Below are 26681 nucleotides of genomic sequence, written 5' to 3' on the forward strand. Positions count from 1 at the left end.
AATTTTCCAAACTCACATTGGTTTCTCAGTCCTAAACGGCTTGTTGGAGCTCCTGTCCCCCCCTCCCCTCCCTGTGAGCCCAGTGGCCGTCTGCGAGAAAGCGAGACACAGCGAAACCCAGCCCGAAACCAGCCCGAGCACACACTCACAGCCTCGCCGCGTCCCGCCGTGTCGGGCTGAAATCCCCGGAGCTGCAGCTGAGAAAAGATTGAGAGTGTGTGTAACGGCTCCGCGGACGTAACGTCACTATACCCATGAAGAAAAAAATGGAAAAAGAGAAATCTCCAAGGAGGCGTTCTGGGGCATCATGGACAGGTATTTTCTGTGTTAGAGTTTTACTCGCTACAGGTGTACTTTTAGGGTTTGTGACTCTGCAGACCGTTTACATGCTTAAAAAGCTACATAACACACAAGGGGACGGGTAATAACCGGAAAAGCATGACATGGGACCTTTAAGGCTTGTTCAGTGGCTGCCATACAGTACATATTTTCTGTAGGGACCTCCTGCTGTTTAGTTCATCCCCTGAAATGAGTCCATACCTACATGGCACTCCAAGGTTCATTCTTTGTCTCCAAAAGAAAGAAACCTAGCAACAAGAACAAATTGCCAACTGTTTCAAAGTCTTTCAAAGCCCCTTTTCAGAGAGCCTTTTGCTGAAAGTGAGTCAGATTTCATTTGACCTGAACCCTGAGCGCTGATTCAGGAGAAGATAACTCGTGGCAGTTTGGTATCCTTTTTCTTTGTGTTCATACAGCAAAGCCAAACTGTGAAAAATGTCTCAAAAAAAATAAAGAGGAAACAGTTGGACTTGGTGTTTGCTTATAGTTTTTATTTAGCAACCTTAAAAGTGTTAAAACAGCCGACTTCTGTAGAAGAGGAAAACACGGGAAAGCTCCATTGTTTTGTCAGAAAAGTCATTTTAATTTCATGTGCGGTAACTAAACACAATTGATCTAATGTGATCAAGGAGTCAGCAACACAGTGAAATAGAGTCTTTCAGTTTCAGTGGTCTTCATCAGTGTGAGCGTGACTTTTCAGCGGAAACATGTTGATTTAATCCACATATTCTTCCTCTAAAGCCACTGCGCAAACACTGAATCCTCCACAGAAAATAATGAATATTAGTATACAAAGAATAAGCTCTGTTTCGAAAAGATATTAACATTTTAGTGCACATGAGCACAATCGCACCTGCTGTACAGTGTATTTAATATATCAAATTATTTTACAAATTGAGTTTTGTAAAAAAAAAAAAGGTTACAGAAGCAAGTTATCAGCAGATCACATTAGGAAAGTCCAAAAAACAAACTGTACAGGATATAAAACTCAAATCAGATGGCACAATAATGACTTTTTCTGCTGAAATCAAGCAATTACTTGTCGAAAAGGTTCTCTTGAGTGAAGTGGAGGTGATGAAGGGGGGGTTACTTCCCGTGGTGGTAGAACCTCTGCCCGCCCTGGCTGTGGGGGAGGAAGCCGTGGCGAGGGGCGCCCTGGGGAGAGCTCTGGAACGAGGCCTGGGGGGGGGGGAGACAGGGAACAACATGAGGAAGGGGCATATTGTCTAACAGCTGATGAAGTAGAAACACATAATGACAGTATAGCAAAGTGTATATCAAGAGAATTAAGGGGTGGAGGAGTCATTTATCTAAAACAGGCAGATATAAAGTCATTTCTAAGTAAGATTTAAAGGTAACCAGGCCCCTTTGTAAGACAATACATTATCATTTCATAATCCAGCATCTGTCTCAAGTCATGTTTCTTTAAAATGGCCCTAAAAAAGGTTTGGATTATTTTAAAGAATGTAATATCAGTTTTCTCTCTGGTATGAATGTATGTTCCTCTTGATAAAAGCCCCAGCTAAATGAAATGTACACAGCCATATTATGCTAATTTTCAGGTTCATATTTTTATTTTGTGTCTCTACTGTGACATGTTAACATGCTTTAGTGTTCAATAAGCTCATTCATTTTCTCCTACTGCCTTTTGTCACCCTCTGTCTGAAACCAGAGCCCTTTGCAGACCATTTACATGCACAAAAACCTATGTAACACACAACAGAAAAGGGAGAAAAAAGCATAATATGGCTCATTTAAATAAGGCCTCAGGGTGGCACACGTGGAAAAGCTTCCGATAGTGTTATACTGCTTGCATAGCTCAATAAATGGTCAGTATAAGAGAGAAAGTGATGAAAATTAATAAAAAGAGTAATGTGTGTTGGCGTTTTGAGCCTTCACCTTTGCAGTGGGGATCTGGACCCCCATGGAGGGGGTAGGCAGGAGTCCAGGAGCTGACGGGTGCATGGTGGGTGGGTGCATGGGCCTCAGAGCGCCCTGTGAGAACATCAACGAGACAGAACAGAGGAGCAGAAGTGTAATCAGAGGAGGAAGAGAGGATCTGAAGCACAGAGCAGGTAATGAAGTCTATGCTAGCTGCTTCAATTATGTCACACCAAACGTTGTATTTTGATGTTCAGTCTGATACTTACGAATAATAATACTATGATTTGAAGGAGTCAATTTGATATGTCATTTCTTACTGCATCGGTAAAGCCGGACTGTTGGTTGGCATGTTCCAGCTGCTTCTGGAGGGGGATCCCTGCTCCAGGAATGTACCCTGCATGAGAAACACCGTTTGTTATCCAACAATCATTTACATCAAATACAGACGCCAGATTCAGGTTGATTACAATACTGTACGTTCTATTTATTGACTGTTATTTATAGTAATAAGTGCTGTAACCGAGGAACTGACCAGGCTGGGAGGTGAAGTGACTGTGGACGGGGTATCCAGTCTGCTGGTGGGGGAGGTACTGCATGGCCTGAAACGCAGACGCACCTGGGAGAACAAAAGCAACTTTTTCTCATAGCGATCCTTACAGCATACTTTTATGGTTCAAATTATGGATCTGAACATACCACACTAGCAGGAAACCAAAGTACAGCTGAATAAAAGACTATTAAACTTCGGAATAAAAAAATAACCTGAGAATATCTTCTTTTTTTCAGAAAGATGCCGTGGCTGCATTTGGATACTCCCTTAAGTACGTCTACATTGTTCTTTAAAATCCCACAGGACGGCTGTCCCTTCTCCAGAAGTGATGCTCATTCATTTGCAATAATATTACAGACTGCTCAATAAACCAATGAATCTAACAGTGGTTGTTTTCTAAACCAGTATAGTGGTACGTTTAATAAATTGTGAATAAAACCCACATGTATAACTTTTATTTGTATATACTTTGCATTGAGAAGCACTCAAAATAGCACATGTAAGCGCAAAATGAGAAACAGTGTGTATGTAAGATACTACAGAAATTCAGTTGGCACACTATTTCTTATATTACCCATAATTTGGGCTCTCTGCCACTTATAAACAGACACGTGTCCTTTACCTCTGATCTGGGAGCTGCTGGCGAAACTGACAGGTACTGATGGTCCAGCGGCGTAGGTGGAGGGGTGCTGGGCCTGAGACACCCCGTAGGGCTCGTGGACCCCCTGGCTCCCGCTGAACTGTCCGTGCTCTGCTGGACTAGAGCCGAAGCCGGGGGTCTGATAGTGACGAGCCTAACAGGAGGAAGAGGAGGGTTAAACTGTGTTATAGGCAAGACTGGAGTCCGAATATCCATCTCCTTAAGCACATTTTAAAACATATAAATCAGGGGAAATCTGAGACATTTCTAAACACATAGGATTAAATGGGCATGGACAATTTATCAATATTATATTGATATTGTGATATGAGACTCGTATCGTCTTATATGTGGAATATTGTCGTATAGTAAGTGTTGTCTTAACCGGTTTTTAAAATAAGGTATGTATGCAAGTATTTTTCTGAATTTATGAGATTTTCCATTATTTACCTTTCAACCCCTTAGCCAATTACAATATTCCTGATGATTATCTGTAACATTCTCATGGTGTGAATATATGGTGAGCATCAATTGTCAACACTACAATATCGATGCCCTAAATAAAGTAGCTAAATATCACCAGCAATCTATAATCAGACATTACTCTTATGGAGATATATCTTTGGCACGATATTTTAGATAAGATACAAAACAAATATGTATGGATATTATTTTGGAAAGACATCAGTTCTTTGAGTTAAAACCCCTTAACTCACTGGAATCACAGCAGCAGGGAACAGCTGTTTACTGCGTTCTCCAAGAAGTGCACCAGGTCGACTGTGGCTGACTGGACTGCCTGAGAGAGGCAAAGAGAAGGATCAGTTGAGTTATACATACATTGTAAGAAAGAGAATTTTCCAGATATCCCAGAGGCATAGCCGTACCCTGAATGCTGAGAAGGTGCTGCCCTGAGTGCATGGGCAGGCTGGTCTGGTAGCTCGCCGATGTCAATGTTGTAATGTCACTGGAAAAGAACAAAAATGCAAATGAATACCAAAAATACTTCAGCTAAATGCTTAGTTTATTAACCGAATTCTGTCATACCGTTATGTACGAAAAGTACTGAAAAGCTGCGTCATCCTTACTACCTCTGCTCCTTTCTGCGCCTCTTTTCCTCTTCATGAAGCACTTTCTTCAGCTGTAAGAAGAGCTGGTGTTTCTCCTCCTGGAGTCCCTGTAGCTTCTCCCCCATCTTCATTACCTGAGAGCGAGTTTGGGGATCAGAGTATAAGTTAACAAGTTGCCATGGTGTATATAATTGTTTCAAACGAAAATGCAAATGATATTTATCTCCAAACCTGTTCTTTTGTTTCCTCCAAAGACATCCTCTCCTCTATTTCTTTCGTCCTCTTCCTCTCCTCCTCTTCTTTCATCTTCTGCTCCATCATTTTGTCCACTTCTTCCTCCTCTAAAAGGTCACACATGTTTCAGGGATGGTGAAAATACATTCAAATCCCTAAAATATCCAATTTAGTGACTTCTAGACATGTTTGATGAATGTTGTTTCCAATTTCCTTATCCTTAAAGGGTAATAACTGTCTACATGTGAACACATTTAGTATTGCCCTGTACTGAACTGGGTTTCTAATGTTAAGTGCACCAATTCCAATTATGCAAACTTGCATTTAAGATTATGTGTAGTCATTTAAATATAAAAAAGTATTAGCTTATTGCTTTTATGGATTCCTAATATCCCAGAGTAAATATTTTAAATTGTGAGGTCGCCTGCAGTATTGCAAAAAGACAGACATCAATAAAACTTATCACAAAGTATAATGTTATCATAATATTTTTGAGTGAGTAGAGAGATTTGCATATTTACGGGAATAGTGAGTAGATGCTGGGGAAGGAAAACAGACTAAATGGCAAATAATAAGTCAGGAAACACATTCATATTGACTAAAGTGAAATGTAATATATGCAGTGAGAAGTACAGGTTAGTACCTCTGCAGTTGTGATAGTGTTTGCGTGGTTAGTGTAGTGTTAAACACAGGGGCACGTACCTTGTCTCTTGCGCTCTCTCTCCCTCATGATGTGTTTGTGGAGGGCTCGGGCCATCGCGTTGGAAAGCTTCGGTCTCTCCAAAAGGGCAGGCATGGTGACAGGCAGAGGAGGGGCCAGCTGGTGTAGATACAATGTTCAGTTTTAGAGTAAAATAGATTAAAACATATAATACATGCATGTAACATAGTCTATCATGTATGCTATCTATACATAAATGCAAACATCTTAAAGTTAAGCCCAACCTCACTGGATGTAATAAAGAACTTTTTAAATAAAATGTCATTACATAAAAGGAAAGAAACACCAAGGAACTTTTCTTATTATTTGACTTATTTATTGGACTTTAATAGACCCTTACTCTGTTGTGAATGATTGCTTTTGTTATGTAATTTCTATTTTTGTAAACTGTTTATTATATTTTATCTATAATGTATTTGCACTTTCATTTGCAATGTCATTGACTGCAAATATGTGCCTTTAAGGTTTGTAAATGACTCTTGATTAATAAAGTTTAAGAGAAAAAAACATTTACGCTATCTATCACTGGAAATACCACTGGGGGAAGGCCTTGCTGCTATTGGGCTAACAGCTAAGTTAGCAGTGTAAGCTTTGACTGCTAAACGACAGTATATGTATTTATAATGCATCGCCGAGCATGTATAGTTAAGTACGAATATATGTCTAGCGAATATGTGTAAAGCGGCATCAATTGTTTTATTTTCCAACATGCCAAAGAGCAAACGTTAATCTGAGTTAGCTAGCGGCAAAGCACTTATGGCTTATTTTCGGCGGAGTAATGAAATGCAATTAAAATCTTACTTTTGTTGCTTTTCTGGGTCGTTTGGTAAAAACCTAACCGTCGTGCGGTTTTAAATTGAATGCAAGTCCACTGCGATTGTGTCAGTTGAACAAACGTAATTCCTCAAAAATATAAACAGTCGTAGAGGCTTTCAGCCTTCAGCCCGGGTGATTGCGCTTCCGGTGCCAAGCAACACATCCGGTTTGTCCCAACGAATTGCATTTTGGGTTTTGTAGTTTCTCCTTATTTTCTCAGATCCCCAGACACAATCTGGTCTAAATATTCAAAAATGAACACGTCAAAGACAGTCATCATCCTGTATACATACAATACATACACATGAAACTAAGTCTCATTTGAACAATGTACCCCATTTACGTAGAATGGATCTTTTTCACAATAAAAACAAAACACAAAAGTGGTGTAAAACATGGACTGTACATATAAACCTGAAAGACCGATATTGATATTACAATGTTATCAAATATAAAATATATATCTGTATCCCAAACAGATGTTCCTTTTAAATTCCGTTAGTTTTTCAAACGCCGCTTTAAAATAAATAAAGTTCGTCCCTGGGTGGGCTTGAACCACCAACCTTTCGGTTAACAGCCGAACGCGCTAACCAATTGCGCCACAGAGACGGTGTAAGACATAGTGGGGCGTAATTTCTATTTAAAGTCCTCTCATGATACTCGCTGTCCATTGTGAGATTGGACCTAAACCAATCACGACGCGAGTTCGCAATGGACGGAGCCAATCACGTCACGGCTTCTCCCCGAACCCGCCCCCCTCACGCTTTTGGTTGACAGTGGACAAGTCGCGAGGCGCATCAGAGGTATTCAGAGTAAGTAACAACACTACATGTTTCTATTTTCCCGTTTACAGTCATAAAACCTATTTTTACAACCGTCGTTTTGGCGTCAACTTTTACATTACGGTATGCAGTCAGCAACTTCAGTCTGCATAAAGTTAGCAAGCCAGCATTGCTAATGCTATCGTGTCTAGGTTAAATACACGTTATTATATTAATCAATGTCAACAGCCATGTGTTATACATCCGATTGACAACAGTAATTTAAATAAGTTGTTAAACGACTCTTGTATGAATGGGCATGTTGTAATTAGTAACTACACTTCTGTGAGCAGTGGTACATTAGTCATACAGCATATATACTGTATACACAGAGGTGGGAAGTAACATTTACTCAAGTACTGTACTTATACTTGTACTTCACTTGAGTGTTTCCATATTTTTCTACTGTGTTCTTCTACTCCACTACAATTCAGAGGTAAATGGTGTACTTTTACTCCACTACATGTGTTTAATAGCTTACCTTTAGTTACTTTACAGATTTGGTTAAGATGCCTATTGGTTAATGGTGGCGTTTTATGAGATTATGTTTATCAGTTTATTTGTTCATATAGACACCAAAAGTATATCATATATTATATGATATAAATATCTTTATGTGAGATAAGGGATCGTTGCTCAGTATGATATGATAAAGTGTGTTATATGCTCCAGGAAGGATACAGTATATTGTTGAATATATATTAAAGATAGCTATATACTGTATATAACATTACATTAATTGTAATTCAATATACATACATCAATCATTTATGGATAAAAGGATAACTTCACCGTTTATGAACATGATGTGTTTATACATGATTATATGTGTAGATAACCTGTATAAATAATGGTTAACATGGTATCAGTGTTGTTCGCTTTGCAGTGTAGTTCTCTCTAACACTTGCATTGTTATTTTACTTAAAGTTTAGATGATCACTAAACCTATAAGCCATAAAGAAATGGGAGATGCAGAATGGACGGGCTTTGGCCTTCAGGAGGGATAAACCCGCTCCAAGGAAACGGAAGTGACGTGACCTCTGTCAGAAGGTAAAGTATAGAAACATATGTACCTATTACTTATTATTCACATGATAAGTATATTACTGAACATTTACAATTTACTGGTGCAAATATTATCAATCAAATGATTTACACTGAGTGACTCACTCCAGACTAAAACATAATGATGATAGTTTCAGATTAAGAAATGCCTCATGCATACATTTTATATCACACCCCCAGTAGTTACCCCCAAAGCCCAGCCTCCTCCCTGTGGTTTGCCAGGAGCCCCCAGAGCCCAACCTCCTCCCTGTGGTCTGCCAGGAGCCACCAGAGCCCAGCCTCCTCCCTGTGGTCTGCCAGGAGCCCCCAGAGCCCAGCCTCCTCCCAAGCAGTCTCTGGGTGCTGTCCATGTACGGCAGGGATATCCTCTCCCACATGGACCATATTAAGGCCAGCATCACCTCCACATTTGGTTCCATCTTAAAGATGGACTCAACCAAAAAGGTCAACTGTGTATGACTGTGTATTTGATTTCCATGTTTGTTAAACTCTCTTATAAACAATAACATTAAAAACTAGTTTTTATTATAAATGTGTTCGGTTATAAATCTGGAAACATTAACTGCTATAGATCATTTCTAATAAATGCCTCAACTTCGCTGTTGTCACATTCCAGATCACAAAGCATCAAAGCAAGGTGGAGCAGCTGTTCCCTGCTCCACCCTCTGGCCCTCAGGTGGAGATGTAGCTCTTCCCTGCTCCACCCTCTGGCCCTCAGGTGGAGATGTAGCTCTTCCCTGCTCCACCCTCTGGCCCTCAGGTGGAGATGTAGCTCTTCCCTGCTCCACCCTCTGGCCCTCAGGTGGAGATGTAGCTCTTCCCTGCTCCACCCTCAGGTCCACAGGTGGTGTTGCAGCTCTTCCCTGCTCCACCTTTGGGCTCCATGATATTTACACCAGTGAGCTCACAGGTTCCTGTCCTGGTCGCTGCTCCACAGGCTCTGAATGCCAGCCTCTCTCTGCTTTTCCTGCTCCTAGTCCTGCTCCTGCTCCATACAGCCACAAACGGACCCGCAAAGTACTGCCCAACACGTGTGAAGGTGTGGGAGGTTTGGGACAGCGGACACTGGACACAGCCAGTACAGGGAGTAGTGAACTACATTGTGCCAAAGGAGCAGTGGTTGGAGGACATAACAAAATGTATATCCCCCCCACCAGTGGCATGGACACTGGACACTTATTTATGTATATAGTTCGGTGGATAGTTTGATATTTATTTATATATATGATATGTATATATTTAATTAAGTTTATGATAATGTTTATTTTATGTTAAAACTCATTTAGAGTGTTATTTTGTTATACTGCACCTTACTTACTTTTAAGGGTTGTTTTACATTTTATTAAGTTGAACTACTTTAAAATAATGGTTTGGTTCTATCAAGTACGTGACTGTCCAATAATTGAGTGGAGTGCTATGTTTAGAATTTCTATAGGTTTTCTCTTTGTTTGTTAAAAGAAATACATTATAACACCAATACCTTCTTAGTTCATATTAAATGTAATGGTTACATTTAATTATTTATCGACAGCACACAAACCATGAGCTTCAATACAGGTCCATATTGGTTACTTCAAAACTATCCCTGATAAAGAAAATAATAATAATTGTATGTAATAAACTTGAAAGAAGTAGATACGTTTTACTTAATATTTAATAGAAATATGTTAATACTTAATAGTTAACTGCATAACACAAGTGTTATTAGTCAACAAACGCATACTTTGTTGGTCTTTAGTACTTCTGTATATAAATACTTTTACATGTTACAGAAGGGAAACAGGGAGCAAGAGAATCGTTTTTTCTCCTCTTTTTCCCCCTTCTCCTAGGAATACGATTTGTTTTTCTCTGTTCATTTGTTTAGTATATATTCCGGTTAGACAATAACACATGACCATAATAACATCAGTAGGCTAGTTGAGCTGTTCATTGTAACACAAAGGATAATGATAGTTTACTTTAAAGCCACCTATGATACATTAGCATAGGCTACGTAGCCAATTCGTAACTATTGCACCAGCACTTACTTACAACGGCTTTGCATATTGGATTTGAATGTCTGTACTTTTCTTCTTGTTCCGAGTTTGTTCTTTATGGTTAATTGCGCTTATAGTAAGTCCATTGGGGTAAAAGTGTCAGGAAAATTAACTTTCAAATCAAATCAAGTTTTATTTATAAAGCACATTTTTTAACTTTTTTTGGTCGAGCCAAAGTGCTGTACATATAATAAAAATACCCTACAGTAAAGACACTTTACAGCAAATATACTGATATTCTGCACTAACAGTACAGTTTGTACAGAATATCAGTATGAGAAAACGACACCCTCTGTCCTTTAGACCCTCACATCGTACAAACTTTAATCTAAACTGTATTGGATTTAGGACATACTGCATCCTGTTCATTTCACTAGTCATACTTTAGCCTCTGGATTTTACATGTAAATATGTTATATTTCTCAATTTTGTAAGGCTCACCATTTTTTTTTGCAACCGTAATATGGGATAATAGGCAACTAATGCAAATACAGTAACAAAGGCTGAACTTTATCAAGATTCTGGGTTTTTCATGTTTTACAGTGTTGTTCAGTCCATCGATCAACAACTTTGTACTAAGGTTCACACAAGGAAAACTATAATTTTCTTTAAATTAATAACCCTGTAACCAACATGATAAATACAATATCCAAAAAAAGACAAGTAACACAAGTAGCTTTTAATCACATTTAATCATGTATGGTCATGAATGGAGAGAAAGAGCCAGTAATGCAGCTGTATACAGAGTTCAAATCTATTTTTTTCTTTAAAAAAAAAAGGAGACAAACTTAAAAAAAGAGAAAATTGCACTCAGCTTTACAATACCTTTTAGAAATTAAGCCATCTAAAGAAACAATAACAACAACAATAATCATAGTAGCAGTCAAAATAGTGTTACCACCTAAAGCAGAGGATGATTGTTTAGTCTGAATTATATGATACTCCTTCCTAAGGTCAGATGTGGGGCGGTCCACTAAATTCCCATTCAGACTTCAGTTTTTTCTAGGAAAAGAACTGCTGCAAAACAGTTATCCTTTACTTTGCCTGAGACAAAATCACCTACCTTCACCTGGTAGATGCAATTAATTTCCTAACCTAAACTCAAAACACACTTTATATAATCCTGCAAGCATGCAGATTGGACAAACAATAATGTCAACAAGATCTGATTTGAACTCACTTACTATGTCTTTCTTCCCTTAACCCCGGGGTTACTATATTTACGGCTTAGTTCTAACATTACTTTGTTATTCCTGCTCAGTTTGTAAAGCATTATCAATTACGACACTAGAAAACAACTGGCCACGAGACCACTTCCCTCATGTCGCAAGTGAAAAGAAAAGTGGAGGCAAATACAATTCAGACTGCAGAATAAAAGAGACATATATGGGTGGGAGAGGGCTATTGTATGGGTGGTGAAAGTGGATTGACATATTTTTACTCTGGGAACTCTAAGCTGCTCGGCTGGATTTAATATTTAAATGAATGCATGGTGGAGGTCTCAGAAAGGTGGGTAGTGGTTGGGGGGGATGGTAGTGGGATCAGATTTCCCTTTGGCTGCTCCCGTACACACTCTCATCACTGTAGGCAATGTAGAGGAAAAAGTCCTCTTCATGGTGCTCCTGAGAAATAGAAAGAAAACATAAGATCTCAATATGACACAATACATGGATAACGACATGGTCAGTGAGGTAGAAAATGAGTCTTGCCTGGTACAACAGTCCCATGGTAGCTGAGGTGGGTGGAATGACGTTGTTTACAAAGAAGAAGAGTGCGTCCTCGGCCCGCAAGTGGATTCTTTTTCGGATGAGGAAGTAAAACTGGCCCACTGTTAAAAAAAAGAAGATTTTATTTATTGTCATACATGTGTTTTATAGAAGTTGTCCAGTATCTTTGCACTTAAAAAATATATTTACCTGTCAGGTCGGAGGGGACAAGGTATTTCTTCTTGTCCAGATCTCCTATTCTGGCTTTGGGGGCTTTCTCCACAATTACCTGAAAAAATAACCATTGTACATGTCCTCAGCAAATGACTCCAATACATTTTCCACTGAAGAAACTCTACGTATGTAAATAAAATGAGAAGTACTTCCACCTTTCAAAGAAAAGTGATCTGAAACCAACAACATTGGCTGATAAGCAAGGACGGAAATATTCTTTACCAAGATAAGGCGTTTAATTTGAACAGTATCTGGAGCCCAGTCATTTGTTATTTGTCAGTTAGTATATTTGTATGTGCACAAATCAGATTTAATACTGTAGGCGCACAAAAATGAAACTACTTAAAGGTTCCTCTGTTTAGTCTAAAAATAGGAGTACTACCTGAATGCTACCTGCCCACACACCGTCAGTGACACCCCACGATTGGTTAATGGCCAGAAAAGTAACCAGCAACCATAACTACTCATTAACTATTACATGTATTTCTTCAAGAAAATATTTTGGTTCCAGGTTGTCAAATGTGAAAATCTTCAGATTATTTTGTCCTTTATGACCAAAAAAATATATATCTTTGAGTTTTGAACTATTGATCAGACAAAACAAGGCAGGCATTACTTGAGAAAATAACTGTAGTTCTACTAATAATCGAAAAATCATTATACAGGCTACACCATTTTTGTTACTTCCATGACTGATAAGAGCTCTAAAATGAAACTGGATTGCTCTGGAAAAAACACAACAAGCTCGTCATACATTACAGAAACACCTTAATATACTGATATTATAGTTGGTTCAGTTTGAGTGGCAAAAAGCTAATATTTTTGGTGGACTAAATCACCTATAACCAAGAGCCAGGGCGACGTAAACAAGTATCCTGTGTGTTGACGCATACTATTTTAAGGTGCACTGCTGTTTCAACATACAGCCTAAAACGACACCCAGTTACGCGTTCAATCTACGATCAGTATCAACGCCTTACACTGTATTACCCATACGACCATTATAACATCTGTTGGGTAATATTATTTATGGTTTTGTAACGTTATCTTTAAAATAAATACATACACGGAAGGATTACACAAAGCTATCACTAGCTGGCCTGCTAGGTGCGGCCGCTGGTTCACCTCTATCTTTGTTAGCTGAGTGACTGTTGTTTACTAACGTGGCAGTCAACTATGGTGAAAGATAATCATATTTTGATGTAGCTACAACTTAACTACATGACTATAGGAAGATTATATTTGCGTTCAAGAGATGTCATTAACAATGTACTAGCATTAGCATTAGCATTGCAATATATATCGCGTAAGGGAGCTAACGTTAGCATACTTACAGGTACCCTGTCCGGATACTTCTTCCTTATTTTCTCGCCTTCGGACCGCCTTTTCTCAAAGGGGTGCTCTTCTTTGTACTGGAACTTCATTGTTGAAAGAGATGACAGACAACAAGTCAGTCACTCCTAAATCGCGTGATGATAACGGTTTGCTAAAGAGACTGCTCAAATCGCTGACACTCTCGACAAAAACAAACGTTGCTAACTAGCTTAGAGCTCGCCTCAGCTGTTTTCCTAGTGCGATTGCCGCGGAGGGATACAATAACAACATGACGTTGCAGAGGGTCTACTTCGCAGGGTTTACTTCACGCGTTCCCAGACCACGTAAACGTTAAGTTCTGACAACGGGTATTCATTTAATTGGAATGTGTTCCTTTTAAATACATATTTAAAAATAAATATTTTATGGTATGGGACGAAATTCTTCTTTGGAACTATTTTATTTTGATCAACCGCTGCGGGTAGAGACAAGAGGCAGGGCAGTGAAGAGGCAGCTGTCCTTGTCATATGACCGAGGCCCAGCAGTTAGCAGCAAGAGCAGAGAAACTGAAAAACATGCGATACATAACAGGGGTTTTGGCTGTATAGATTATTTGTGCTTTAAATCTGGGACAAAAGACATCCAAGTCTTCAAAAAATGGGAATTATTATAAACTGAAGGTATATTGACTAACTATCCGAGCTGTCCAAGTCTCCAAGTGTGGCCTAGATTAAATTGGATTGAAGTATTCCGTAAAATTCCTTATTCTACCCGTTTTTGCAAAGAATAATGGGAAGGGTGGTGTCAAGGTGTCCATTTTCTAGTGGGCCACCAAGTTTTTAATGGAGGTGAATACTGGTTTAAGAAAAGTATTGGGAATATTCTAGAAACAGATTATATTCAATTCAGAGTTAAGGAACATACTGCCATGTTTCCATGTCCTCAAACACTCATAGGAAAAATTGCTAACCTTTAGGTTGTGCATGTGACTCAGCGCTCTGACTCACTCTTATCTACTCATGATATCTCCACCTCAAATCTTAGTCTCTCGAGTCTTACTAAGTGGAGCGTTATTGTGGGAATTCAGGTATGACAGATCTACATGGTAAATGACAACTTTACATCACCAGGGAAACATTCCAAGTAAAACCTACCCGTTTCACCACAAACCATGAAGTGACCTCACTAAGAACCAACTCTCAGCAGCTACAGCTCACTCCTGCATCAGTCTGCTCAGTTCCTGTTTAAAGTTAAAGTATCTCCTTTCCCCAGGAATTGTTGACAAATGCAACAAAGAAGGTGAAATGTAATAATGAGGCTGGCCTGCAATAGCACTGTTGCTTACCCCTGCACTAGAATGACTAACATTAAGATATGTATGTCTCATTATTAAATGTTAAATAATTAAACTGCTTAAACCGTGTGTGTTAAGCTCTAACTGGTCAGTACATTTACAATTATTGATTAACATGTTCAGGCACCTACCTGTACGTTAGGATAAAACGAAAGGGGTAAATCACATAGTTGTGATGTACCTACAAAATAATCATTTAAAAAAGAAAACAAGTGAGCTTAAAGTCACTTTAAAAAGTGATATTTACCTACACTTGCATAGTCAGCTGCACGTTAACCAGATACATTTAGCTAAAGCTGAAGCAGTGTTTTACAACAGTCCTGAAATAAATCCTACATCCATGAGGGTTATAATGGTATAGTGGTAACTGGTCAATAGAAGTGTTGGTTAAACATAATGATAATACAGGAGGCTGTAGTTTGTGGTGCAATACCTACGTGTATAAAATAACCCAATCACCAGACTGTATCCTCTAAAATGATCATACAGTTGAATAAACCCCTCTCTCATAACATTGAATCTGTTGTATTAGGCTGCATTAGTTTTAGCTATCTATATCTATACACACACACACACACATTACTATCTATAAGTGGCCATATAAGGCTACACACGTATTAACTGATGCTCATGTTGCCTCCCTTTCCACGTTGCAGTGTGCCTTTCCCTGCAGTTTCCTGTCACACCACATGATGGCAGCATATGACCAGCAAACATCCCACTTATTACCTCAATCTGAAACTGTGACCCATTGGACCTCCCTCTTACCATAGCAAAGGTAATCGGGCAAAAATGTTCTGCCTCAAGTATGACCAAGACCTCAGAATAAAGTGCATATAAAGAAAACAAGCTGGGATAATACCGGGTCGATACTGACAAGTGTTTTATTAGTAACACAGACCTGGAGACAGAGCCAATAAGAAGCCAGTGTGAGCCTTGACAGGACTGACATTGTTCAGAAGGCATTTTAAAGACGGAGGGTCTAGTAGTTGAACCCATACAGTTAGCGGAGCGGGTAGAAACTGATAGAGGAAGGCTGTAAATCTGAATCAAATACAAAACCAACTGCAACAAAAAATAGAAAGGGAAAAAAAAGAATTAAGTGCAATTCCTATTCGGTGAAATCAGGATGGCATCAGATGGCAAAGGGGAGAGCGAAATGTCATGGTATGCAGAAGTCATATTATCACATATTATAATAGAGAAACAATCAGATATGGAAAGGCGGCACGGCAGTCCACGTATCGTTACAAGCCATTCTTTTATTCAGTCACTGAGTCCTGTGAGGAGCTTCGAGGAAAGACTGATGTTATGGCTGAGAAAAACAAAAATCTCAGGGTTCGCTCGGCTATTTGTCCAGAAAAAAATGCCTGTGTGATGGTGTGTTGCAAGCAGAAGTCCACGAATGATACCATCGAAGTTGATCCATTCAGGAAAATAAAACGTACCTCAGGAATCAATGAATTACCGTGGATCTAAAAGAAGGGCGGTTTCTATTTCCCCTGCTCAGCTGCTCTGAGAGGTTAAGACAGTTAAACGATGAATTGTCTGCTTAAGTGCAATGTCTGATGATGATGATGAAGAAATACTGTAGAATTGTCTTTGTTGCCTTGCTGATCCCCCCCCCCGCCCCTCCAATTGTCAAGAGTTTAAAAACGACTAACGAACTCAGCAAGCATACTCCGACTCACAAGCTCACCTCCATACGCACAGTCAGTATCAGGAGCAATAAGGCAGAGAGGCTCCGTTTTTGTTTTGGAAAAAAAAAAAAAATACAAATAAAGAATCAAGAAGAGGAAAAAAAAAAAAATACAAGCTGGCCCCTCCCCACCCTCCTCAGTAGTTTTGTGGGCTATGGTGATCCCGTACTGTTCGTCCCATGTTAGGCGGTCACCCCAGCCCTCGTCTCCTCAGGACGCGCCCGAGGGGCTCACAGGGGGCTGCTGGGCCGCCTGTGTGGGAGCGGAGGGCAGGACGGAGGCCGGCAGAGAGGAAGAGGCCGGTCAACAAGCCCCGCCCCCTCTGGATTCAGCCAATCACCAGAGTCGGTGCTGATGGAGGTTTCGACTGAGGACGGAGCGCACATCAGCGGTGAACCTAGGAGTAAAAGAGAGAGGTGATTAAAATAGGAAGAGCTTCACATTAACACTTTTTGTTAGCTTTATCTATTTGTAAAGAACCTTTAAAAACACATTTATAGAGTTCTACATTGGAGGAGGGTTTTGTACGTTTTTTAAAGTACTAGTTTGGATAAGATTTATATTTCTTATTGGGCATAAAGACTACAAACAGGTTGCAACAGGCTCTTTCTGAAGTAAAAAATAAAGCCTTTTTTACCACCTCTGGAGCTAACCAATACAAACGTTGCATCTCATTTTTTAAGTCTATACAGGATTAAAATAATAAGAAAATAAAAACGGATTTCTCGTGCTGGTTACGCTATAACTTACAAGACACTAAATCAATATGTCGAGCTGCACTGAATTACCGTCTCAGACTACAGTGCCGGTTGCCAGATAGGAGTGCTAATCAAGGTCTAACTGCATCGGATATTAACAAAACAAACTACAATAAGAGTTTTATCAATCTTCTAATCCTAATCGGAAAGAAAGCAAATATGTATATGCGAGGAACATTGTATTGCAAAACTTTCCCCAAGATAACCTTTAGAATATACTGATGTTTCAACATGATGGACAGGAAAGGTGTATGCCTAAAAGCTGGAGAGAAACTGACACTGTACTGCCATGTAGATGCAAATCTAGTCACTAATCGTGCTGTCAACTACAATATTATACAAGCATTGGTCAACGCCTTTTTTGAAATACTATTGTTACCTGCAGTCAACCTAAAGGCATTAACTTGCACTACTTGATTTACCAGAGCATTTGTATACAGACAGTGTTTGCTTTCATGCCATGTATTATGCCTTTTACCTTAGTGCATCCAGCATAGGCAGCAAGTTAAGAAGTGCTGTGTCACTAGGGTCGCTGAACCAGGACTTGATGGGTATTGCATTGTCTGGAGGGTGAAAAAGAAATGGTTGTGTCAGTGAAATGGACATGGTGGTGATTTTAAGCTGCTATGCTAAAGAGGTCACGTAGCTTTAGAGTGTCTACAGATTTAATGTACTGTTACAGCATTTACAATACGAGCTTTGTACTTAGAACAAAGCGCTCAATTATGTGACCTCTTCCTGCGGCATCACAAGGTTGATGCGTTTAGGATGAAACCTTGTTGACTTTTTAAGTAAAAGAGAAGATCTGCCACCTTCTTTTTGGATCCACACAAATTGTGGACGGTAAATGTAATTGATTGAACCTATAAAGTCCTCAGTGCGTGCTATATTGACAGAGAAAGCTGTGTTGGCAACTGCAAAATCTGTTATTCCTGTATATAGCGCCGACATGGATGTTACAGTGTCAAAGTCGTATGAAAGGCCTACTTTGATTATTTTATTCTGCTCCTCTAGGAAGCTCTCGGGCTTCTTCTGAAAACTAGCTACGTTTAAGAGGCGTTTAAACACATCGTTATGCTTGATGACATATGTATATGAGACACTTGGGCTGCATTGGCCATGTAAGAGGATATGGATAGCCAAAGCCTGGATGAAACTTGAGCACAATGCATCCTGGTACATGTATGCCCTCCTGGCAGGGCTCCCTAAGGAGGTTAACTGTCAATATAGCACACTGAGGGAATTTGTGGGTTTATCGGATTACATTGACCATCAACACTGATTGAAACGTCCCTTTAAAGATGGTTGCACACCGAATTCAGAGAGTCAATGTACAAAATACTGAATACATTGAACTATAACTTGTAGTCTTACCTGGATGGCTACGATAAGCGCCAGGCGAGTTGTCCAGGATGACAATACTGGACAGGTCATCGTGTACTACAGACAGGTCTTTAATATAACTACCTAGATCCAATGTACAATGCTGGCAAAAAGAGAGACAAAAACAAATGGAGAGAATAAAGACACTTTATAGGCCAATGGATCCAACAATCTGCATTATTAACTTTAATACATGTTGTGTAATTACAGTATAGAGAGCGGTACCTGTCTGTAGTATCTGCGTTTCAGGATGTTCCTGTTGTTGTCCAGCTTGTCTGCCACTGCTGAGCCATAGATCTCCATACTGGCTGTGAAAACCACCAGCTCATACCACTGGCTCACCTGTGTACACACATAAGGCAGACAATATTATAAGTCAACAAGTTACAGTAAGCGCTGCGCAAGGCGCGAGGGATCATTGCAAAAGCAAATCAAGTTGTATAATATGTAATATGAGAGTGCAGTTCAATGGAGAGGGATGGCAGACGGGGTTAAAGGTGAGTGAGGACATGGGAAAGACCTGGGAAATGATGTTTTACGTCACAGTGCGCTCCCCTTCCATGTTAATACAGGATTAAAGTGACACTGAACGCAGAGGGACACTCACCACTTCTAAAAAGAAGTCAACATGTGGCCTTTTATGTACAAAGAATCTGACTGGGTGCTTGTCAATGACGACCTGCATAGAGAGAGAAAGACAGACAGGGTTTAGTTTAGAATGCATATGTGTTCCAACATGTACAGATGTGGCTGAATGCTCTTACTTTGAGGATGAAGTCTGGCGGCGTGCCAGGTCTCACTGTAGGTCTGAGGACCCCGTCATGGTGAGAGTGGATCAGCGTCTCGTCCAGGTCCAGAACCAGAATCTTCCTCTTTACTGCATCTTGAGTTATTCACACAAAATAGACACTTGAGCAACTTCATCTCCGTACATTTACATGCACACAAGAAACCAGGTTACTGACACAAATGAGTTACACAGGAAACATGCAGTGTAATTATGGTTACTGTGAAATCTGCTGATAAATACTGTCAGTAATCATGTGACCTCATTTAGAAACCATGACTTGCTAAGTGTTATAGTGAAAAAATAAGAACATCCTTTGATATCTTTTAGAGCACATTGAAAGGAAAGGCTCTGTAGTTAAGGACTGCACAGTTCATATGTATGAGGTTCAAAGGCTGATCATCATTCTCAATATATATTATTTGGGTCAAATGTACAAACGCACAACGGTTTTACATTGAGCACACAGCGACACAGATGATTGTCACAGCCACACACCCAGTTTTACCACCCATGACATTACAGACCTCTACTTTTTAATATAAAAGATAAATAAATACATAGTTTCACATGTAAATAGTTGACTCTGTATAATAGGCATACATACATAATATGTAAAGTTGCAATCTATACTCATCTGTGTAACGATTTTAGAGATAGTTAACATTAAGGTGAAATGACTTCTTGAGAATTAAAGAGGGCTACCTAATGTCCTTCTTTTCAAGCTTTTAGTTGGATTTAGATCTAAGATCTAGCATTAACATGCGCCTTTTGTGATGCGATCACAAATGGACAGCTTTAAGTACACCAACTCACATAAGAATGTGTATTTTTGGATACATTCTATGAACATCAAAATAAAAGCTTTTGGGAGGAAGTGAGGATAACAGCACACTGGTGGGTGTTCAGTCCTGTGCAGAGCACCAACACAGACACATCACCAACAGCATGATAAGATCTGAACCACCAGGTTCCTTCTTGAAGGTCTTTCTACGACATGACTATGCTTTGAAATGACTGATGTTTAAAAATACACAGTGCTACAGGCGTGGACAAATCTAGCATCCGAGCGCTAACTTCCGCTAAGTCGTATAGGTGGTTCTTCAATGTGACTGAGGACACGCTGCTCAAAGAATGCAGCCATATGCGGCCCAGACCACCTCCAAATGTGCGTTCGTGTCTCAATGAGTCTTGGGTGAATCCAGACTTGTAATGAGAGCTGTTCACATGTGTTTTAACCAAATGACGCATGTTAGTACCAGGTTCTTAACATGTCCTTATTTTAAACACAAGCTGATGACTACATTGTCAGCTGTTGGGCCCTACACATCCAATTCAAATCAACTTACTTCACTTATAAGATAATACACCAAGGATTTAAACTGCTTTTCAGGGAGTTCTGGTTACATAAGTTATAACACCAAAATAAAACAATACAAACAAAAATTCGCCCTAAGTCAACTAGGCATTCAAGTAACTTGAAAAAGCCTTAAACTACATCATATATACTACATAAAAATGGCTGCTCTTTTTTGGACGAGGACTTCCAGGAGCTGCCTTTTCATTATTTTGATGCGAGCGGTATGAGAGAGGTATGTGCCACGAAGACTTGTAAACCACCGTTAGTTTGATTCCGCCCACAATACCGGCAGAAATACCAGCCACCTACAGCTAAAGGATTCACTTGAAACTGGACCTGGATCTCCAGCTGAGGTCGCGGTAGTGAGTGAGAGGCGAGGAGAGTGAAACTGAAATCATATCCTTTCTCCGAGTCAAGAGAGTGCTTCTGAATGAGCTCTCCACAGACAGGAGGGAAGCTCTGCCAGTGTCAGTGCCGTCTTCAAGCTTCTTATTTCCTCTAAACTTCCAGACCACTAACACCTTGAGGTAAGAGTCAGAGGAGGAAGATACTTTTTTTTTCGTCACACCATGTTGGGTGGATCCTGACATTTAACTGCCACTAAAATTCACAGTTTTTCTCAAGAGGGTTTTTGGAGAATTGCTTTTAACCTTTTAATTTCAGATTTCTGCTACAGGTGGGAACACTATGGTCTGTTTGCTGCCTCTTTATGGGTAAAAGATTGCTGTGCAGTGGAGTTTAAAATGTCAAACGTCTTGGTACGGATTAATTATTATTGATGTGGTTTTGGAAGTCTCTGCTCTTGTTTCATTGTCAGGTATTAATCTCATTAAACATGCACATTTACAGCTGTGCAACTGACATTTCCTTTAAAGTGCTGATGTTATGAGGGGATTCATGTATGTCGTCAGCAAAATAACTACTTTTACTTGGTTGGCTATCATTTTCAACGATGTAAGAATGTCATCTCATTGAGCTTTATGAACTAAAGATTAGCCAAATGACTTGTATAACAATAACAAACCAATGTAGCAAAACAGGTTTTCTGAATCAACTGAGCAAGAAAACACACCTGTCTTATCCTCCTTATTAATACACCTTCAAACAACAGTCATGACACAAATGATAACTTTTTCTGCAGAATAACTTCTTCCTTGACAGACTGGTTGAACTTGCACTCACAGTTCCTGATGCAAATATGTTTTGATAGCAACTCCTCCATCTTAAAAGCAGTCTTTACCATTTCTACGCCAACAATTTCTACAAGTCTTGACAGTCTAACAGTAGCTGTGCAGCCGTATGATGATATCATAGCATGTACTCACTGAGTCTGTTTCTGGAGATAGGGGACAGAGGCAAAGTGTCGTATCGCACCGTCTGATACTGGATTATCTGCAGAGGAACAAGGAGAAGGAAACAGTCAGTCACACACACACAACAGATTAGGACACTGCTACAACAACACACAAAATATAAAACGTACTTCACCATGTTGAGATTAATTCATCTCGGATAGATTTCAACTGTGTGTATGTGCTTTTTACTGATTAAAGACTTTTCAAAGTGTCTGACTTCAATTCCAACTTCATTTTGTGTGATATTAAACCAGGGATGGGTGTTAGAGTTTTGGAAACAGGTCTGCAGTAGTTCAATCTGGACTGGCATAACTCAAACGAGTAAGTATTAAGGGCCAGTGATCTACTTTAAACTCTAATATATTTGTTCTCAATACCATCATTCCTAGTTTGTCGACTACAATTTTGCATGGATTAACCAAAGTGAGCTGTTATCGGGCTGTGTATGCACGAGAGCAGAGGATTAGCACTGGAAACACACTATGCCTACAGTGTCCTAAACAGGACTGGATTCTCTCTGGACTTTTTCTTTTGAACTTGGTCTTGACTTAGAGTTAACTTAACCAGGTCTTACACATCATTTTGACTTATTTAACTGGACTAGACGACAGCTCTGTTTGGGAATCCTTTGACGCAAAATACGTAGTTTTTGAGTCTTGTTTATTGCTGCAATCTTCAGTGAGATTAAAAGAGAGCATCACGATTGAAACTAAACGGAGCTATAAATGCGCTAGATAAAATCCTATAAAAGAATGCTGGCTTACATCACCAGAAAAGGTCCTAAAAACTTCTAGTTGAACTTTTAAAACAATCCATTATTTCGTAATCAGCTCCCTTTGCTTTACATCAGCAATTAGGCAAGAGAACAGAGGAAGAACTCAGTTGTGACCACCCCATGACTCCCCCTCTCGAGTTTGACTACAGAGAGGAACCTTTCCGGTGCCGCTCTTTGCCCCGGGGCTCTGCACTTTTCTTCACAGGTCTATTTTTATCCCCCCAGCTGTCGGTTGGTGTCAGCAGAGCGTGGGGCACACTGAGAAAAGGAGACTTGCAGGGTGACTTTGACCGAGCCTCGGTCCCTATGCTTGGGACAGGGCCTCCCTCAGTGTCCCCTCCCACTGCTGCCTGGCAGAGTCCGCTCGGGGAAAGCCTATTGGTGCTCAGCAGCTGGGGGGGGAACCTCACCCTCGACTCTATGCACCTACATGAGTCTCCATCTGGACCCTCGGCCCGCTAACTCAGACCGAGTCTCTTTCCTCCAGACTAGGGCTGCCTACAACTGACATTTCAAATAATCCTGCTCTCCAAACCCAAACAAATACCTGATTTCTATACTGTTGATTATTGTGATTAATGATTTGGTTTCAGGGCTTGACTTCATGTATTCAAACTTCTTCCAGCTTCCCAGATATTAAATATGCTACAACAACTGGGAATCTGAAAACCAAACAAGTTGATGCAGTCTTGTTTACAACTTTAAACAAATGATTATCAGAATTGTTGCAGTCTCATTTCCTGTAGATTTACTGATCAACTAAACCATTTAAGTTCTACTATAACCCCTAAAAGTAGGACTAATGTGTTGTTAGCCAAGATTTTCCAGCACTAATTCCGCACCCGATTAAACACTGTTACAGTCTCATGCAGCTGATAATAAACCGAACCATTATGCAAGATTAATAATCAACCATATTGTCATCTGTTGACCCGAAGTGGCATGCATGGGATTATCACCTGCCAACATTGATAATCCAATAGAGCCTATATCCATCCAAATGTGTGGATCAGGTTACTCCATGGATTGCGGCCTTCTCAAACTGGAACACTGTGAGCCCTGCCTTACTTACAGGCAGTGGTAGAAGAAGTTAAGGAGATTGTTAGATCTATAAACTGGGTTATAATAATTCCTAGAAACTGGAGTGATCTACTCTTGCATCCATCCCTTGTTTAAGGTTTTGCGCAAATCTTTTTCATCAAATCACCTGCTTACTTTACGATCACCTTCATTATGTTCCTTGTTACTTTGGTGGCCACTGGATCATGACTATGTTTCATCACATATTGTAAACAACAGCGCTTAACTATGAGTGAGAATGAGAGAAACAGAAAGGGAACAGTACGCTCTCTGTGCTGACATAATCCCCCTCACTTCAGCCATAACATGGACTGGTCTACTCACTCTCAGGGCCTGTTGACAAGTGTAACTGCCGCACAATAAACTGAAGACAAACCTCAAACAGCAAGACGATTACAACACACAGGGACACTCCTGCAAGCTTTGTCGGCTTGATATGGCGCTAGAGTCGAAGTCCGCTCATATTACAGTACATATGCATGTCTATTAACGACTCAACAACACCTGTGTGAGTGTCTTAGTTACATGCGGCCAGCTTCTGTCACCTTAAATGCCATGTTTATTGTAGAGGCATTTGTTAGCAATTGAAGGTGACCTGCGGGTTTGTACTTGCTGCTCCTCAAATGGTATGGTTAAGCGATTCCAATTTGAACTGAAAAATGATTAGGGTATGGATTCATTATAAGTATATTTGTTGACCAACAACAGCAAACAATGTCTGGTTGAGCTTTTCCAATGTGAGGATTATCAGTGTTTCTACATATTATATAATTCTAATTGATTATCTTTTTAAACATTTGATTTTTGTACCGTCTGTGACAGACACTTTGCACTATTGTGTCATTGTATAGCAAAAATGGTTAATCAGCTAATTGTAAAAATAACCTTTAGATTTATTTATAGTGGAAGTTTATTTTGGTTGCAGCTGTGCATTTTGGTGATGTTGTGAACTAAGTTGTAAATGAAATGTGTTGAGACTAATCAATATCCTAAAAGTTTGTCCTAGGCATCTTTCTGCTGAATTATGCAGCAACATAATTGACACTGATGGTATTGAGTGGGAGGTTGATACTACTCAGACAGTGGGGTTACCATAACTAAATTTGACCAAAATCACGATGGATGAATGAAAAGAAACTGACGACTACAGCACAGGTGAGACACACAGGTAGTCTAGCTTCCTGAGAGCCAGCTGGACTATTGAAAATAGTTCTTTAGGCACATGAGACCCATGGCAACGTGGCAAGACCGTGCACACTTGTCACAGAAACAGAACATAATCAAATGCTAGATATATTTCAAACCCCTTCTCACCGTTCGTAGGTGCTTCCTGAGGATGTACATGATGAAGCCCCATATTCTCGACGTTACGCCGAGAAAAGTGCGGATGCCAAGTAAACACTGCCGGGTCTTCAGCATGTTGACGAGCACGCAAAGACCCCACAGTATCTTATATTCTCAATCGATAGCACGCTTTTCCCGAAGTTGTCGGGAGAACTACTAAGGGAACTTGCTTGCTAGTGATAGTCAAAACCCGTCTTTTAGCCACAGCCGCCAAACTAGCAATTCAAATTAACATGAGGCCAAGCAAACGTGTGAGTACCTCGCTCTGCACACTTGTGGCACAATTAGCATTAAATGGAGTGCATTCGCATCGTTACTGTGAAATACAAACGTGGACGTGGTCTAAAGAAGAGCTGCCGCACGACGACTGCTGCTTCGGTGTGGACCTTAGCACGCAACTCGTTGACAAGCTAGCTGTGGAGCTAGCTGTGTACCCACTAACGTTAGCTAGCAGCCACCGAGCTACCGCTAGCTCGACAGGGTGACCACCTTGAACCTAGGACAAAAATACCCCAAAAAAGCAGTGGGGTGGCTCGTTGTCAAGCTCCGGTTCAACGCGACTTCACTGTGTGCGGCGTCCGAAAAGAGACGGCTTTAGAAAAGTTCCACAAAGTCAAACCGGTCCGGTTAAAATCGGGTTGTAGTCCAGTGGAAATCCGGAATGAAACTGCGAGCCGCCATCGCCGCCTTGCCGTCACTTCCGCGAGGAATCCTGTGGTAGCGCGCAGCACGTCCACGTGGAAGGAAAATAAACAGACGTGGACGAGCAAGAGTGTGAGCCGGGTTGAAAGTCTGTGAAAAATAACCAGTTTTATCAGCAGTTTGAGTCTGGTATGTATTATTTCAGCAACCATTTAAGTGAGAGTAGTGCAGTTTAACAAGATATGACATGATTTCTGGTAACATGTTTTAACAGTGGCTTGATTGGTGTCAATAAACCTCATGTCACTGTGATTGAAAGTTGTAAAACTATAAAACATGAAAATGCTTAGTAGGCGTGGGTGAAAACTTTTGATAGGCACATTGTCATATTTGGCAGGGTCTGCTTACACAGCTGTCAGAAGACACGTGGCCTTGCTCACTAGCAGTTGATGCAGTGGGCAAAGAGTTCATTCTACACAGATAATTACTTCAAATGTTTAGGAAACTCATAAATAATCCCCCTCTGAATAGCAGATTTTTTGGTGGTGTATTTTCAAATTGGAAATGGTATCACTGAAAATGTATTATCATGTTATGCACATATACCTTGGCATTAATTGACTATAGTTGAGGTCTCCCATTAAGGAATCCAAATGTGTCAACATCATTTACAATGAAATGACAGATTACATACAACTGTTATCATTAAGAATTGA

General features: G+C 40.1%; 3 protein-coding genes and 1 non-coding gene across 10 annotated transcripts; all 4 read right to left on the reverse strand.

Annotated features, from left to right (window-relative positions):
- Window positions 1-806: 806 nt before the first annotated feature.
- Window positions 807-6400, reverse strand: gps2 (G protein pathway suppressor 2). Of its 7 annotated transcripts, none has more exons than XR_004556503.1 (12): window positions 6237-6400; window positions 5417-5534; window positions 5236-5271; window positions 4712-4821; window positions 4499-4614; window positions 4298-4377; window positions 4130-4209; window positions 3396-3567; window positions 2756-2839; window positions 2490-2617; window positions 2239-2334; window positions 807-1518 (listed from the first exon to the last, which is right to left on the reverse strand). XR_004556503.1 is itself a non-coding variant. In XM_034136923.1 (12 exons), the coding sequence occupies exons 2-12, from the start codon at window positions 5508-5510 to the stop codon at window positions 1426-1428; spliced, it is 1032 nt and encodes a 343-aa protein (XP_033992814.1). In that variant the 5' UTR covers window positions 5511-5534; window positions 6237-6400; the 3' UTR covers window positions 807-1425. The 7 variants fall into 7 exon arrangements, 6 of the variants coding, with proteins under 6 accessions (XP_033992814.1, XP_033992813.1, XP_033992812.1 ...); XM_034136923.1 differs by having other exon boundaries at window positions 2239-2346; window positions 2541-2617; window positions 5236-5253; XM_034136922.1 differs by having other exon boundaries at window positions 2541-2617.
- Window positions 6401-6786: 386 nt separating this feature from the next.
- Window positions 6787-6860, reverse strand: trnan-guu. Its single transcript has one exon. It is a non-coding gene; the product is annotated as a tRNA-Asn (tRNA).
- A 3977-nt stretch (window positions 6861-10837) lies between these two features.
- Window positions 10838-13716, reverse strand: gabarapa (GABA(A) receptor-associated protein a). The gene is made up of 4 exons (XM_034136884.1): window positions 13448-13716; window positions 12090-12168; window positions 11883-12001; window positions 10838-11795 (listed from the first exon to the last, which is right to left on the reverse strand). Exons 1-4 carry the CDS (start codon window positions 13535-13537, stop codon window positions 11715-11717), a joined length of 369 nt encoding a protein of 122 aa, XP_033992775.1. The 5' UTR covers window positions 13538-13716; the 3' UTR covers window positions 10838-11714.
- Window positions 13717-15647: 1931 nt separating this feature from the next.
- Window positions 15648-26095, reverse strand: ctdnep1a (CTD nuclear envelope phosphatase 1a). Its single transcript, XM_034136945.1, has 8 exons — window positions 25294-26095; window positions 22095-22161; window positions 19387-19505; window positions 19230-19301; window positions 18848-18964; window positions 18614-18725; window positions 17718-17802; window positions 15648-16878 (listed from the first exon to the last, which is right to left on the reverse strand). Exons 1-8 carry the CDS (start codon window positions 25396-25398, stop codon window positions 16818-16820), a joined length of 738 nt encoding a protein of 245 aa, XP_033992836.1. The 5' UTR covers window positions 25399-26095; the 3' UTR covers window positions 15648-16817.
- Window positions 26096-26681: the final 586 nt, after the last annotated feature.

This window comes from Trematomus bernacchii, unplaced genomic scaffold (genome assembly GCF_902827165.1).
Source record: "Trematomus bernacchii unplaced genomic scaffold, fTreBer1.1, whole genome shotgun sequence".
Taxonomy (NCBI): domain Eukaryota; kingdom Metazoa; phylum Chordata; class Actinopteri; order Perciformes; family Nototheniidae; genus Trematomus; species Trematomus bernacchii.

Coding starts and splice junctions, on each gene's coding strand:
- gps2 (XM_034136921.1), bottom strand. CDS start 5,510: ATGCCTGCCCTTTTGGAGAGACCGAAGCTTTCCAACGCGATGGCCCGA. Junction 5,272..5,416: donor GAGAGAGCGCAAGAGACAAG/GTACGTGCCCCT, acceptor TTTGCCATTTAG/TCTGTTTTCCTTCCCCAGCA. Junction 2,347..2,540: donor AGTCCGGCTTTACCGATGCA/GTAAGAAATGAC, acceptor TCTGTCTCGTTG/ATGTTCTCACAGGGCGCTCT.
- gabarapa (XM_034136884.1), bottom strand. CDS start 13,537: ATGAAGTTCCAGTACAAAGAAGAGCACCCCTTTGAGAAAAGGCGGTCC. Junction 12,002..12,089: donor TGTCCCCTCCGACCTGACAG/GTAAATATATTT, acceptor TTTTTTTAACAG/TGGGCCAGTTTTACTTCCTC. Junction 11,796..11,882: donor CCATGGGACTGTTGTACCAG/GCAAGACTCATT, acceptor TCTATTTCTCAG/GAGCACCATGAAGAGGACTT.
- ctdnep1a (XM_034136945.1), bottom strand. CDS start 25,398: ATGCTGAAGACCCGGCAGTGTTTACTTGGCATCCGCACTTTTCTCGGC. Junction 22,162..25,293: donor TCAGGAAGCACCTACGAACG/GTGAGAAGGGGT, acceptor GTTCCTCTGCAG/ATAATCCAGTATCAGACGGT. Junction 18,965..19,229: donor TTGACTTCTTTTTAGAAGTG/GTGAGTGTCCCT, acceptor GTGTGTACACAG/GTGAGCCAGTGGTATGAGCT.